The following is a 16,892-nucleotide window of genomic DNA, read 5'->3' as shown; positions in this document are numbered from 1 at the left end:
TCAAGCCCCTTGTCATTTAATACAAGTTCCACGGCAGACAAAAACCTGCTTCAGAAATTTGCTTCTACTTGCTTTTATCTGAAACTTAAAAGGTTTATCCAAGTCTGAATATCCCTTGTTCCCATAAAGATACACAATGTGTATTACAGACAAGCTGTTCTTACAAGACTGTAATGCACTAGCTGTGCATTACAATCAGAATAAATAAAGCGATAGTTCTGTCCATGAATAATTATCATAATATACTGTGAGGTAGTAGCATGAAAAGAATTCTTGTTGAGATGATGTGTGCACTGGTTTTGAATGATGTTTTAAACCTTTTTTACAGTCTTGCTCCTAAAGAGAGACACAAGCTGCAGTTCATATCTCAGCTACCCAGGTACTACTGCCTACTATGTCTTCAGTCTCTGCTCCTCATATTTTATGCATAAAGCACTTTTTGTGTTTCTAGACATGAGGACACATAAGTCGATGCGCTTTGAAAGAAATTTTTAAAAAAAAGACATAGGCTGAAGGAGAGTTAAAATACACTAGCTGAATTTTTGTTGTTGTTTTGTTTTGTCTGTGTTTTTGTAGCAGCATCCAGATGGTGTGGGTGTTTGTGATGAACCGGATGGCCTCCCAGGGAAGTTGCTCATCCCAGAGGAGGCGAATGATCCTGGGGGTTGTCATCCTCCTGTTAGTGGATGTCATATGGGTGGCATCCTCAGAGCTCACCTCTGTAAGGACACATCCTCTGTGACAGAGAATATCTTTTTAAAAAATTTCAAGAATCTGTTACTATAACACGTTCTCCTATAAAAAGCAGTGCTGTCCGTAGATGATATTTTATTGTATATAGAAACGATGGTGCTGAACTCATATTTAAACTGATCTACCCACAACAGAGGTCACCTGTTGAACATATTCAAACAAACTACAGACACTTACAATACATCATAAAGTGTAAACCAGAACAGTTCTGGCTATGTTTTTTAATTATGTATCTTTATACATAATTAAAAAAGATAGCCATAGCTAAAGTTTGTAAAGTATGAGTGTGTGCCAATGTGCGTGGGCTTCACGGTGGCTCAGTGGTTAAACAGTGGTTTGCCTCATAGCAAGAAGGCCCTTGATTCAAATCCTGGCCACCAGGTCTTTTCTGTGTGAAGTTTGCATGTCCTCCCGTGGTTTTCCTCCAGGTGCTCCGATTTCCTCCCATCTCAAAGACATGCATGCTAGGATTAGTACTCCTGCCGGTGACCTTGACAAAGACCTGTAGTCGGGCGGCTCCTAGCTCATCGTATGAATGCTCACTGGTTTTAGGATGGGTTAAATGCAGAGGCTTCATTTCACTGCTCACTGCTCACAGTGTGTGTGTGTGACAAATAAAGAACTTCCTCTTCTTCAGTGAGCTCAAAGGTTTTGATACATAAATCTTTTTTCCCTGTGAAAAGAAACAATGTCTTAGTGACAAAGATAAATAAAGAAGTTAAGTAAAATGTGGCACACCTATAGTAGTTTCCTCCTGCAGGTTCTTCATGAGAAATCTGCCCTCAATTTTATGTCTGTAAAGTTAAGCTTGAGCTAGGTAGTGCTGTTTCTGAATGACATGTGGATTTTTTTTCTTTTTGTATCCACAGTACATATTCAAACACCAGCAGTACAGTAAGCCTTTCTTCAGCACGTTTGTTAAAACGTCAATGTTTGTCTTGTACTTGCTTGGCTTCTTGGTGTGGCGGCCATGGAGGCAACAGTGCACAGGTGGCCTGCGTCGACGTCATGCTACCTTAGTGAGTAGTCCCTCCAGTCCCTTTAATGTCCACTAGAGGGTGCTATTTAACATTTTACGTTTTCATAAAAGATTAACTGTTAAGTCTTCCATAGCCCCTACTGTAATAACTGCATGTTTAAATACACTTGACACTTTAAGAAAACAGGTGTTCAGCTACTGACAGCAGAATCTGAATGAAAATCAGCGCATTATATGTGTGTTGGGTTGTGTTTTGGAGCTGATAGTGTCTTGCTGGGGATGTCATACTGACTGATGATTTTTGCTTCCTTTTTTCAGTTTGCCGATGCAGAGGCTTACTTTGCCTCACGTACATCAGACAACAGTTTTAGCCACTCCTTAGTAAGTACTGTTACCACTTTCTCTCTCAGACCTGTCTGAAAATCACATTGTCACCTAAAAGCTTTATCCAATTTTGACAGTAAGATGGATGTTTAATGAGGTAACATTAATTAGAGATGATGATGATGATAATGATGATGATGATGATGGTGATGAACATCTCTTGCTACTGTAGAGTGAACCACTGTATGTCCCAGTCAAGTTCCAGGATGTGCCGTTAGAACAGACAGCCTGCACGAACAGAGACTGTGAAACTTGTGAGTTCTACTCTGAAACAATAACATTAGTGTAAAACTTAAAATAGAATCTAATCGTCTGAAATATAATAAAAAAAATGTCAAATACGATGGAACACCACATTAATTCAATTAGATATTGTGTTCTTCATAGCCTACATATTTACAAAGAGCTTTGGTAAAATAATTTGCTGCAAATGTGGATGTGCAATGAAACAGTGTGTGCCTACTGCAGGAATAGTGCATTGTCTACAGGAATCCTGCTTTAAAATGTAAGGTTAGACCTCGGGCTGAGTTTATACATTTTAGGCGTATACAGTGTATTCCATGTAATTCTTCAGGCAAGTACATTACTTCAGTTGAAAGTGAGTTATGTGACCAAATGTGATCATTTCAATATCCAAGTGTACCTGTCTGTCTGTGTTGTTGAGCCTATTCACTGATCTGTCTGTCTGTCTGTCTCTCTCTTCTTCTTCTCTCTCCTCTTCTCCCACCCCTCGCTCTCTATCTCGCTCTCTTTCTCTCTGCCTCTCTCTCTCTCTTCCTCCCACCACTGCTCTCTCTCTCTCTCTCTCTCTCTCTCTCTATCTCTCTCACTCTCTTCATTTCTCTGTTTTTTAACCAAGCCCCAAAAAAGCACAGAGTGCGTTTCAGTAACATTATGGAGGTACGCCAGCTCCCCTCCACCCAGGCCCTGGAGGCCAAACTGTCCCGAATGTCATACCCTGTTTCTAAGGACCAGGAGGTCCCTGTCCGATCTGGGGGCAAACTCACAGTGACTGATGTGGCTAAAATCAGCTTCTTCTTCTGTTTTGTGGTAAGTGTGCCAGAAGCATCCCAGCTGACCTCCATTTCTCCTTCTAGCACAGACACAGACGTGCACACACACACACACACATACTCAGAATGCACAGTGATTCATGATGGAGACCAACACCAGGCCACAGTTATGATAACAGTACACGCGCATGTGCACACAAACACACACACACACATACACACACACACTTTTTCCACACTTTTGTCAAGCTGCACTGAACTCCCCACATTTAATACCACTAAGCTCATGGTACTGGTTTGATGAACTCGTGCTTCTCTTGACATTAGTGTAAACTGTGAACTGAGTGAGTATGAAGGGAGGATTCTGAATCACATCCCTAAGCTCAACCCTCTTCCCTCTCTCCCTCTTTCAGTGGTTTCTAGCCAATCTGTCATACCAGGAGGCTTTGTCAGACACACAGGTTGCTATTGTCAACATTCTGTCCTCCACGTCTGGTGAGTAAACTTCTTACAAGTTGGAGTGTGGTTTTAAATGGCCTATTTAAGAATTGATCACAGGAAATATTAAAACATTAAAGGTTATTTGTTGAAAAAATATCTTTTGGATCAAATTATGTGTTAGTGTCTCACACACAGCTGACAACCCCCCCCAGGTCAACTTCACGAAAAGAAGGCTGTATGTAGTACAGAGTATATTTGTCATCCCACAATGCAAAGTGTTTTATCAGTATGATCCCACTCCCAAGTAGGACAGGAAGCAGTGGTGTGACTGTGTTATTAAGTTTAACTGTACAGATTAAAGGCTTTACTGAAAGAGTGAGTAAATACAGTTAGTCCTGGAAGGGTAATCAGTATCAGTTCCTTTTCGCCACTAAAATAATAACTTAGAAACTGAGGAACAAAAGTTGAGTAAACATTTTTGTAACTTGAACTTGTAATAAACAGCCACTGACAAAGATAATGCTACATGAACTTGAGAATTGGTTTAGATATGTCCCAGAGGACTTTTGAAACTCGATGTTGAAATTTTCCTAAATGCCCTCTGACGTGTCTTTTCATTAGCTCAGGCAATTTGCTGTGTGGTAATAACTGATTTGTTCTTCTGCACAGAACCTTAGGAAGCAATGTTTTATTTCTATGACTGGCAGAGTGAATATGTACGAATGTGAGTAAGAAAGAAAACGCATATTCCCAATGTTTCCATTCCAGGTCTTTTCACGCTGATCCTGGCAGCCATTTTCCCAAGCAGCAGCGGAGACCGCTTTACTCTCTCCAAACTTCTTGCTGTTATACTGAGGTATGTGAAACAGAGACAGAGAAAAGTAGAAGTGTTTTGTTTACACCATGCAGACACAGAACTGTACGAGCTGAGGAAGATGCACTTAAATGTACTGATTTTAGATGAACGGTTCATTTTCAAATGTAGATAGCAGAACTTTGTGGGATCACATGACTTCTTCCTTCATTTATTTATTTATTTATTTATTTATGTATTTATTTATTTGTTTGTTTTTAGTATGGGTGGCGTGGCCCTCGTCAGCCTCTCTGGAATAGACAGCACCAATGGAAACGGCCTGATCGGTAACTATGGAAACAAACTGTGTGTGGCAACTCATTAGTTTATTTATTTCCTGGTTTGTGTTATAAATTTGTAGAATGAGGAAATGCTTATGAATTGCAGGCGAAGGAACTTCACTATATTGTTTTAATGTGATGCTAGTACCAGAACTCAATAAGAACAGAATAAGTGAACCAAATTTGCAAATGCAGATATATGAATGAACAGATGAAAGTACAACACTAAGAACAAAAGAACAAAAAAAAAAAAACGGCTAAAAAGGTTATAGGGACATTTGTGGGTGGAACGTAATAATCACATTCACATTCTAATAATGTGATCGATGTCCTGGTTGGTGTATTGTTCACAGAGAGATCTGCTGATAATCATAATCAGACGATCACATGTTTGTATTGAATCCAGCTGCATGAGCCATCAGACTGATCTTTGTTCTTTATTGATAGTTGCCATGGTCTTCTTTATCTCAGGGATTCAAATCATGGAAAATCCTCCATGTTTTAACTGTAGCTGGAATTCTCTTAGATTAATTCCAATAATCCAGCAATTACAAATGACTGTCAAGAAAGTGCCTTTTTTTGGATCCATCATTATTACCCTGTTAGGCCTTTGATTCCCAAGCACTGTGGTGGAGAAAGTTAACTTGTCCAAACTTAACTGTAAGGTTAAAAAAAGGGGCCTTTTAAGGTTCTTAACATTCAGTCGTTTATTTTTAGATGTGTCCTTTAGTCAAGCTCTCATCCCCTGGTCTGTCCCAGAGCTCTACAGGCCTGGCTTCATCTACATTGGAGTCAAATTAATGAATCGGGCATGACTTTTGTAAACACTGACTAGTGTTTATACAATTAACACGTATAAAATTCATTTAAGGACTGACAGATTTGTTGTAGGAAAATAGCCATTAGAGGTAGTGGGGATTCTGGGCCAAGTTGGACGACTCTCTGAGTGTTAATGGTATTGTATCTGTTTGATTATGTACAGGGTCTCTTTGGTCGTTGGCTGGTGCTGTCCTCTATGCGGTGTACATAGTGATGATTAAGAGGAAGGTTGACCGCGAGGACAGATTGGATATTCCCATGTTCTTTGGTGAGTGAAGTTCCTGAACACAGCCCATGTCTTGTCTGTGTTATTTTGGGGGGTTTTTCTTTCATGATCATCCTTGGCCTGCCAGATCAGTGATGCAGCAGTCTGACTGTTTATTCTTATGTAAATACCTAAGATTTTATCACAACATAATATTTAATTAATCAATTGTTGGTTGAAGTTTTTATTCAGAGAGGTAAAAATTTTGTTATGCCGCCAGTTTTGCTGAAATAAAACACATCTCATTGGACGGTGGAGATCTGGAACAGCTGTAGATTGACTGTCGTATGTTACGATGTGCCTGACTTATGACAGGGTTTGTGGGGCTGTTTAACCTGCTCTTCCTGTGGCCTGGTTTCTTCATACTGCATTACTCTGGTCTGGAGGTGTTTGAGTTGCCCAGCAGACTGGTATGGACATACATCCTCATCAACGGCCTCATTGGCACCGTCCTCTCAGAGTTCCTCTGGCTCTGGTAAACTTTGCATATAACTCGGTGTCTGTGTGTGCATCTGTGTGTGCTTCTGTGCGTGTGTGCATCTGTGCGTGTGTGCATGTGTGTGTGTGTGTGTGCGTGTATGCATGCATGTGTGTGCGTGTGCGTGTGTGTGTCTGTATATGTGTGTGCATGTGGGTGGGCTCTTGTCTCTGTAGCTGTTTCTACTCTGTTGATAAACCTTTTTTTGTTGTTGCTGTTTTTCATATTAACCATACATCAGTCATATATTTATTTTTTTTTTTTCAATTATGATATCTGGACCATGTTATTTATATTTTATATTCTGATTTATGTTAAGATGTTGTGCATTCATGTGCTGGTGTGATGTGTTTTTGTGATGTTGTTGTATATTAGTATTTTTATGATCTGATGTATTTTCAGGGGTTGTTTCCTCACATCCTCTCTGATTGGGACTCTGGCCCTAAGCCTCACTATTCCTCTCTCTGTCATTGCCGACATGTGCACACAGAAGGTAAGGCTGTTTAGGGTCTAGTCCCCAGTCTGAGTTCAATACCAGTGCGACCCCAGTATAGCTCAAACACAGTCTCAGTACAATCCCAGTTCATCCCCAAATGTCTTGCCATAAACACTGTGTATGTTTAATGAACGGTAAGACAGCAGTAGTTTAGTGGTAAGGGGAAGCAGCCCAGTAGCTGGGAGAGTGTGGGAGTAGTTCCTGTGCATGACTGTTCAGGGCCAGTGAGCCGTGTTTCATATCTCCCCCAAACCTCCGGATGATTCACAGACATTCCACCTCTGACACAAAAAATCCTGCGTGCCAGAAATGTGGATGCATTCTAGAAAAACCTGTTGTGAGAAGAAACATTGTGTTGTTGAATGTATTTTGAATGTGTGGAGCAGTATTATCTGATGTTACTACTATCACAGTAGTTCCCTGTTCTGTGTGTATGGCTGTATGGCTGACGGGACAGAACATTGTTTGTAAGCTGCTTTAACTCAGATGTATACTAATGAATCATTGTCTTGGAAATGCACAGCACCAGAAATGTTTATTGTTGCATGTCTTTATACTGTGCTAGAGAATGTTTCGTTTACTGTATACAGGATCACTGTTTGCCTGTGTTATGTTTGTCAAGGCAGGACGTGATAAAATGGAAAAATCTTGTAACACAGGACAAAAGCAGCACAGAGTCCATTTCTCTGTGAGGCAAAATAAGAAGTTATGCACAACAGTAGATGTGATATATCATAATATTTCCTCTGGCAGCCATAACAGACATGCGTCATGTCGCTGATTGTGTTTGAAAACCTCTCTGAACATCTTCAGGTTTCACAGCAATAAACAAGTATTATTGTGCTTGTCGTTGGTATTTTCACATAATTATTCTGGTCCAGAGAGCACTTTGTAAGATGTAGTTCAAAAGAGGAAAAGAAAAGAAGTAAACACAAATCATAGTAAATACTGCAGTACTGAACACAAAGAGAAGAAATGAACAAATCAACTGGAGAACACAAAGAGAGAGGGGAAAAAAAGAAACAAAACACACATTACAAAGTCTGTGTGTTCTTGGTTATGTAAGACTCAGGTCTGAGTGTGTGTAATTGTGTGTGCTGTATGTGTGAGTGTTACGTACAGGTCTAAGTGTGTGTGTGTGTGTGTGTAATTGTGTTTGGGTGCAGGTGCATTTCTCCTGGCTGTTTTTCGCCGGAGCAGTCCCAGTCTTCCTATCTTTCTTCATCGTTACTCTCCTGTGCCACTACAATAACTGGGATCCTGCCATGGTGGGACTGAGGAGGGTGTTTGCCTTTATCTGCCGGAAACATCGACTTCAGAGGTGACGCTGAAAGATACTGAAAGACTGCACCTCTGTGTCAATATACCTGAGCAACTGCACAGCCATGTTCTTATTTATAGCAGGGAAACAAATTTATGAAAAGCCAAATGTATCATCTCTCTAACTCTGTCTCCAATGTGCATTGTATTCCCTCATTCTAACTATGAATAATCCCCACTACTCTGACGAATAGTGTTATTAATGATGGGTTTGTTTGTGATTGTGAGTCCAATTGACTTTTTGTTAGCTACATTTCAGTGAGTTTCCGAGAACATTAAGAATTTTCTTTGCGTAACAATGTGTGCAGGTAAAATAAAAGGTATTATTTTACATCAGTTTTAATGTTGAGGCAGTTGGAAAATGAAAGAAGGTTGTTTATTTTACTATCTGTTTAGGTTTTGCCTCACTAACTGCACTCTGTACACAGTTATCCAGGGTCTTGTTTGAGGAATTTTATGAGGAATTTCATTTGGAATCGTTCACGTTCCAGATTGGCAGAGGACAGTCAGCAGTCAGAGAGTCTCATTCCCTTAAATGGCATTTCATCTGATGACTGAAGCCCAGAGACACGCACCAATCACACGGTAATGTGCCTGTCAGCCCCGGACCGACCTCTCCTGCCCTTTCAGGGTCTGTGGAGCTGAGACTGGCTGTAAATATTGGTCCTCATTAGAAGCATCTTGTAGACAGTGTCCAGTGGCCTCATCTGTTTATCCTCACCAAACTGGTCAGCGCTCCACTCACATCTGTCTCATGATATTCTAAATGTTTGCACTCAATTGTCAGAGAGAGGAAGGACATTGCGGACACAGCGCATATTAAGTAAACATTTCAGGTTGTAGGTCACCCACCTATTTCCAATTAATGATTCCAGACAGTCAAAAAAATAAATGTTAGACCAGATTATTACTCAAGCATATTTCGCAGACCAGTGCAAACACTAACAAACTTAAATCTTTACTTAGATTTGGGCAGTATACCAAAAAATACAATCAGCCAGTGTGTCAGACAGTGTCTTTTGTTTATCAAAAATTTGAGCGATTTGGGCAACACAGCATGTTTCCATGGAACTAAATACTGTCATATCAGTATCATCCCAAACTTTGTATACACATTGGCATATTTTCTGATGTAGTTTCCTACTTTTTTTTTTTAGAATATTAGATCTAGCAATAGTTTCAGCTGTTGGTCTTTCAAAAATATTTAGAATAGAATAGAATAGAACAGAATATCTTTATTGTCATTGCACAAGTATTACACAGTTGTCACTGCACATGTACAACAAGACTAAGTCTGCAACTTATTGCAAATAAGATAAAATACCAAGTAGTAAAAAAAAAATAACAAACAGTATGAACAGTGTCTGGCAATAGTAAATAGTGCAACAGTTCAAATGTGCAATGCAGTAACAGAACCAATACAGTACGGAAAGTACTGTAAAGTTTGTGCTGTACTGTATTGTAGAGCACTGTAAAGTACTTTAAGCTCTAAAGTTCTAAATTCCTCACAATGAGTGAACTTTGGTAAGCAATTCAATTCACAGCTATCCTGAACTAGGGAAACCATGACATATTACAAGATTCAGTCCCACTCATTAGATCCATATTTCTCAGGAAACAGACCTAATGTGTGATCTGACGTTTATGTCTCAAATGGTCTCTCTCTCTCCCTCTGCGTTCACTACAGAGAAGCTAAACTCTCAGGCGTTCTGGACAGAAAAGACTACGTTTGGTGCTCAATCTCTGATCTCTCTTTGAGGATTTTTTTTTTGATATGTGGTGTTTTTGTCTCTCTTTACAGATGGGTGTTGAGCACCAGTTTGTGACAATCTGAAAGCTGCCAAACCTTCCATCTCCAGTGCCTGACACTTCAAATTCTTCTGTTATCAGAGGGCTTGTTTTTTATGTTTTTTTTTAAGACATAATTTCTTTTCTTATTTTGTGATAAATATTGTTTATGAAGGAATACAAGTGGCAGTGATCATATGACCATCCTAAAGCTAGTAACGCTAAAATAGTTCAGTTCAAATAGCTGAGTGATTCACTGGGTTAGACTCTGCTATGGTATAAAACCACTGAGTGTATGACCCAGACTGGTTTCAGTTTCCTCCAGGACCTCAGGATAAAAACAACACTAGTGTTTATAAATGGATCTGTTTGTGGTGTCATTCTCACACATACGCAGTATCAGGGGATCTTTTTGGATGTTGTAACTGTGACTGTGATTCAACTTTTGAACCACAGAAAATGCTGTTTTTATTTTATTGTGTGTGTGTGTGTGTGTGTGTCTTTCAGAGCAGGTGTACATACCATAGCTGATATCCTGGAAATAAAGTAATATGCAACTGGTAATGTGGTATTGTTAAAATGCTGTTTGAACTGTATGTTTAAGTGACTACACCAAGCAGAGAGAGAGAGTTTGTGTGTGTAGCCCCCACTGTTTCAACTGATTTTAATTGTTGAAATGACCTGGCAAAAGTAATTGGAATGATTTTCCTTTGCTGTGTTCACAGTGGTAGAAGGTGGGACCTATTCAATAACTCATTTCACAAACTGAAGAAAAGATTTAAGATGCATTGTTCAGTTACCCAATTCAATATTTAATCATATTTTTGGGTAACTTATGTTGTATTTTGTCACAGTTTTTAGAGTGTCTGTATGACAACTTGAGTCATGCAGTTTCATATTTTGATTCTTCTATCAATTTCACAGGAATCAGAAGTAACACTCTCAGTGAGTCGAGTGCAGAACTTCTGAATCTGTTTCATCTCAGTTGACTTCAGTGTACTCTCCATCCCACTTAATGATCAGTCCAAAATAGTACTTAAGAAGTGGATCCACACATCCATTATCTTCCACCTTTAAAATGGTTTTATGAAGCATAGTAAAACATAACTAAAAGCAATGCTGCGTACACTACAATACACAACACTACGCTGGAGCACACAGTACCGTACAATGCCAAACCGCACCACGAAACATGACACCGCCCCACACACACACACACACACACACACACACGCTCGCTAATTACATCAAACCACACTACACTTCTCTGCACTACACTGCTAAATATCTCCTTGTCAAATCCAATGGCATATTTTATGTGTTCAACCTCAGCTTTGAAGATCTTTGACTAAACATAGCCAACGGCCACATGTTGGCAGTGATATTCTGGTTTGGTATGATTCTTCATCTCCATTGATTGGTAAAGATGAAAACGAGGTCAACAATTATTTGAATTTTTCTATGTCCGTATACGTTTTTAAAATGTATGTAGCGAGAACTGAAAATCATAAACTTGTTCATGTTCATTCATGTATGTATAATATGCTGGGAACATATTTGTCTTTTCAAACCTGGGAATTAAAGGTTATTTTGTTTTTTTGTAATGCAGTGTTTCAATCAAAAGTGTGACTGTGGACCTTTTTCTTTTCGTTTTATGTCACAAATCACTGGTTTGTTTCTCTTATGTTATTAATAGGAATGTGCTCAAAGAGGGAGAATTGTTTTCCTCCAAGACATTGAAGTCATGCCGATATTAAGATTAAGGAGCATCTAAAATTCATAGACAATGTTTTATTTTATTGTGTGGCCAAACTACACATATGCTCAAATCTTTTTTGATTTCAAGTACCAGTAGCAGATTGAGAAGGTCACTTGTGTTTCCACATTTACTGTATGGTCCCACCATAAGAGATGGACTCACAAGTATATATTGGGCTCTGTACCATTTTAGGCATGTGATAATCTTAGCATGAAACCCTCTGAATGTGTGCTTGTGAAATTTCAGTCGCATTTTTTACTTATTATGTCAGCACCACATTATGTATTGAAACATGTCATTTTAACACCATCTTACCCCCACATAAACAACTAACACTTTTGCCCTTGAGGGTGATTTTCTTGAGATTCATTATTAGATTTGAGAGGTGAAGGGGAACAGTAACTCACACCTGTATTGTGGATTGAGCCTTTGTGTGTCTTAAAATGTTTGTTTATCCATGTTGGTTCGGATTGCTGTAGTCAATGCAATCCAGTCTGAGGCAGTTTAAAGGGTAGATGCTAGTCCTTCATATTTTTACTTAATCTAAAAGTGGGAGATCTGATCCAGGTCACTCAGCTAAAATGTCCATGTAAAATGAACTCAGACTATAGACTGAGAAGCTTTAGAATGTGTTTTAATCCTCTTTATGTCACTGTTTAATTGAGTACAGTCCAAACCACAAAGCTTCATTTGGGATGAATCACAGGGGATGTAGCAATATCGGACTCTGCTGCTCATCTGACCATGTCTTGATATTCTTCACATAACGTTAAAACGACCGCTTTCAACTAATCATGTTACAATCTTGTTAACCGCCTTTCCTATTTGACAGTGTTTTTCTTTGTCCTTTCTAATCTGCATCCTATAAGCCGCAGAGATAAAGACTTTTATGGTTGACCTCTGACCTGGGCTTGTAACATATCATTATCACATAATTTTTAGAAGGGATAAAATAAATCTTAATGTATGAAAAAAGGGATTACAGGGATGGCCAAAAGATGCTGTTTAAATCAGCTGTGTAAAAACATACCTTCTTATAGAAAGTTTCTTCTCAAACGGATTTGAGGAATGTGCTTTCCCACACAGCAACTACTACAACTGACTCACAACAACCTACCTGAAGTTATTAAGTTTAAATCCATTGTATTTAAACCTATGACAACTTTACATCTACTGGTTTACATTTTGCTTTTCTAAAAAATGATTTTGCTTCAGAGACAGCCACAAAGGCTTGCCTTCAATTCAGTCAGCAGAGCTTGACATCCAAATGTATATGTTCAGACTTGTCTGTTTATTCAGCTGTCAGCAAAATTCTCAGCACCATTACCCATTATTATACCCTGAAATAAAAGAGTGAGAGATGATTTGGATTGGGTTACACCCTGTTAGAAGGTTTGGCCATGTGACTGTTTCTCCGCCTATTTCCAGCTTGTCTTCTGGCAGTGAGTGCTGACAGAGTTCATTCAGCAGGGAGTGATAAGAGACAAATATCAAGATTTCTCTGCAAAGCTAAAGCTAGGCTTTAATGATTAACAGAGCTGGTATCAGTCAGAGAAGAATGAATCAGTGCTTACGCAGAACCCCTGCCTAAAGGCCACAGCCACAAACTGAAGGGGAAACTCCAAGCAGGAACACACACATGAATACACCTTTTTAAGCTCAACTCTCAATGGCACAGAGCAGAGAACAACTCAAATCACCGAGAGGGCTGAACAACTCTGGACACAGAAGAGCTGAAAGTTTCAAGGTCTTGTTATTTTTTTTCTCTCAAGGCTGAAATCGTCCCGCACGAGTTCGATCATTAATTTTGTCGATATCAGCCATGCTGGTCATTCCTAGTGAGATAACGCACTAGGTAAAATAAACAAGGAGGATTTGGGCAGAAAGTCACCAAGGGCAGAGAAGAAAAGATTGGATTTCAGACCATGGTAGAGACTGAGGAAACACTGGAGGAATGGAAAAGGCTGGAACCAGAGTTTGGAGTGAAGGTTTTTCTCACTGTGTTCTACAGCCTCATCCTGATCCTTGGCATTGTGGGTAACAGTGTCACCATTCGAGTAACACAGGTACTTAAACAGAATGGCTACCTACAGAAGAATGTGACGGACCATATGGTGAGCTTGGCATGTTCAGATTTGTTGGTTCTTCTCATTGGTATGCCTGTGGAACTCTACAGTGCAACCTGGTATCCTTTCACGTCTGCCGAAGGTAACGTGCCCTGCAAGATCTACAACTTCCTGTTTGAGACATGCAGTTATGCTACCATCTTAAATGTTGCTACTCTGAGCTTTGAGCGATACCTGGCCATATGCCACCCACTCCGTTACAAAGCGTTGTCAGGTGGACGTACAGCTAAGCTCATCGTTTTTGCCTGGGTCACCTCAATCCTAGTGGCAGTGCCCTTGCTTATCACCACAGGAACACAAACTCACGTACTGATGTCAAGGGCCCGTACCCACCACAATCTGACATTCTGCACCAACCACTCCCAATACTGGGGTTTGTATCGTGCCAGCATTTTCGTGGCTTTTATGGTGTATATTGTGGTGCTGGGTGTTGTTGCTTTTATGTGTAGGAAAATGATTCTGGTTCTGAAGTCCACAATGGCTCCCATGGAGACAGCAACAGGTTCTTCAGAGAACTCATCTAAACATGTGAGCGACAAGGTGAAATCATCAAGGAAACAAACCATCCTTTTTCTGGGTATGTCACAGCTACTGACAGTCTCCACGATTGATAGTGATTGACTTGATATGTAACTTGATGGGTAATATTTGGAGGTCGATTTTCTTTTTATTTGCTGTATTTCTAAGTAGGCATATCTCTAAGAAATAATATGTGGTCTATAAGAAATCATCTGAAATCTAAATATTACAATATAAATATCTTTAAATGCTGCTTTAATTCTCAGACAAGGCATAAGCAAACTGGATACTGGAGTGCAGTTCAGTATGACAGAGAATCTGGTCATTTCCATTCTGTTTGAATTATATATGATATTACAACATTAGAACATTTCCTGAGTTGTCTTGACTATATTATATAGATGTATAAATATTAATGATCTCTTGATTACATGGGTTCAATATCTCCTATTTGATGCCATAATCTTGTTAATCGTGAGAAATCATTCAAGTAAAGTAAGAACAAATCTTCAGGCTATATATTTCATCATATTTATTGCTGTTGAGGTAAACAGGTCAAAAGACCTTGATGTAGATTTTAATTGTTTTATAAGTTATTTTTTAGAATGTGATCATTAAAAATCTGTGGTGTTAGAGTGTTAGGGCATAGATCATGTCCTCATACAAATATTGACTTCTGAAAAATGTGTGGGGTCATTACTGTGATGTGGGGTGATATTATTATTATCATTATCGTTTTTACTATTGTTGTTGTTGTTGTTGTTGTTGCTGATCAGCACAATGTTTAATGAAACATGAACAGTGTACAGCATAGTTTAACACTGGTGTACTTGAATGACAATGACCTGATAAAAAATTCTTTTGTCTCCTCTTGCTTAACCCAACATTTAATAATGTTGAAGACACAGCAGTTTCTGCTATGATTGGAGTAATATGCAGGAATAGTGACATGAAGTCCTTCTCACTGTCCCTTCTCCACTGCTTTCTTTCACTCTGTCTCTCTCAGGATTGATAATTGGAATGTTGTTCATATGCTGGATGCCGAACCAAGTTCGTCGGCTGATGACGGCAGCTATACCTAGGTCTTCTTGGAACATATCGAGCATCAGAAGTTACGTGGTTCTTCATCCTATTGCTGACACATTTTTCTATTTAAGCTCTGTACTCAACCCTTTCCTCTACAACCTCTCATCCCGGCAGTTCCGTTCAGTGTTTGTGCAAGTTCTGCGTTGTCGTTTAAAATTAGAACATGTCAACCGAAGAACTGTGAACACCTCAAGGGCGTTGCACGCGACCACACGCTCGTTACAGCCTTTGTTAAGGTCCCTGAGACGTAACAAACCGGATGCCAATACCTGTAGCGCTCCTCAGACGGACAGTAATCCAGCAGTCCCCAAATCGCAATCCCCACACACGTCGGAAACTGAAGTCTGAAAGAGGGAATGATACTATTTGCTTGGTATGTCATTAACTGTTCTGCAGCTTGAATCATGGCCTCCATGCTATTGTGGCACAAGGCAATGTTATTATACACTGCTATTATAGTATGAAGCTAGTACTTGCTTTCTCATCTCAGTTTGAAATTGTAGTATTCATATGTAACAAAAACAAATAGCTCTATATGTATGGGAACCCCAGGGTGCAAGGTACACCGTAGTACACCAGTATTTCATATTTTCACCATCATAGCAGAACTGATGATGGATATTGTTAGAATGTTGAAGCACAGCTGTCTATAGCCAGTGGGATGTCACAGATCCACATACTCAAAGTTGTTTCAAGGTGAGAAGGGAGTACTAAAAGATGAAAAACTGGTGAACTTTAACAAAAAATAAGAGGTACCGAAGATGATTTGTCACTGTTAAGGCTTTAAATTCTCTGTTAATAGCAACTAAACAGTATTGACTTTGTGTTTGACACTATGTTAGTCTCAAACTGTTACTTGTTTCTGCGACATCAAACGCTTGGCCATAAGAACAATATTTTGAGACATCCTCCTTTTGAAAAGATTCTTGTGGTAAAGGAGATTTCAGACCCATATGGGAACTCTGATCATTGTTAAGATCACAATGTAAAATGACAGTAATAAAAAGACTTCTTTTTAAACGAATTTTTAACATTCTTGTGGTACATATCACTCAGGCAATAATGCAGGTCTCAGAAATTAAGATTAATATGGAACCACACTGCTGCCTCTCTGAAATGAGTGCATACATACTTTTGTGCTGCCTGATGACATTGATTCACTTTATTCTGATTCAGTCTTCACTTCACTTCTGATTCACTATCACTCTTCTTCAGCTGTACTGAAATCTCACATAAGCAACATGTGTCAGCTGTGCTCAGATGTAGTATCCTCTTTCATGTCTGAAAAGTGTGACAAAGTATTCTGTTAAAATAATAGTTAAGACTTAATGTAATTAGTTAAAATTCAGTCACTGTCATCTCAAGATGGTAGGTTTCACTTGCTTGCTCAAAAACAGCCAAAATATTTTATTCTTGACCTCTCCAATGGATATATGACATGCATTGAACATACCATTTGACACAACTCATACAGATATATGTGACCTGTCAGCAGGTTTGTTGCCATACTAGTGATTACGAGTTTTGGATTC

The 16,892-nt window shown here is 39.2% G+C and overlaps 2 protein-coding genes across 2 annotated transcripts; both read left to right on the top strand.

Annotated features, from left to right (window-relative positions):
• The first annotated feature begins 586 nt into the window (after positions 1 to 586).
• On the top strand, positions 587 to 9,962 carry LOC115822542 (solute carrier family 35 member F5-like). Its single transcript, XM_030786436.1, has 14 exons — positions 587 to 721; positions 1,623 to 1,772; positions 2,051 to 2,113; positions 2,289 to 2,370; positions 2,976 to 3,166; positions 3,543 to 3,624; positions 4,339 to 4,426; positions 4,646 to 4,710; positions 5,687 to 5,791; positions 6,104 to 6,263; positions 6,669 to 6,759; positions 7,929 to 8,083; positions 8,574 to 8,667; positions 9,884 to 9,962. The coding sequence occupies exons 1-13, from the start codon at positions 587 to 589 to the stop codon at positions 8,638 to 8,640; spliced, it is 1,434 nt and encodes a 477-aa protein (XP_030642296.1). The 3' UTR covers positions 8,641 to 8,667; positions 9,884 to 9,962.
• Positions 9,963 to 13,119: 3,157 nt separating this feature from the next.
• Positions 13,120 to 16,384, top strand: gpr39 (G protein-coupled receptor 39). Its single transcript, XM_030786446.1, has 2 exons — positions 13,120 to 14,332; positions 15,281 to 16,384. The coding sequence occupies exons 1-2, from the start codon at positions 13,555 to 13,557 to the stop codon at positions 15,706 to 15,708; spliced, it is 1,206 nt and encodes a 401-aa protein (XP_030642306.1). The 5' UTR covers positions 13,120 to 13,554; the 3' UTR covers positions 15,709 to 16,384.
• The last annotated feature ends 508 nt before the right edge of the window (positions 16,385 to 16,892 follow it).

Source organism: Chanos chanos, chromosome 10 (assembly GCF_902362185.1).
Source record: "Chanos chanos chromosome 10, fChaCha1.1, whole genome shotgun sequence".
NCBI lineage: Eukaryota > Metazoa > Chordata > Actinopteri > Gonorynchiformes > Chanidae > Chanos > Chanos chanos.
The sequence above is the reverse complement of the archived record's forward strand: the minus strand, read 5'-3'. Positions and strand labels throughout refer to the sequence as shown.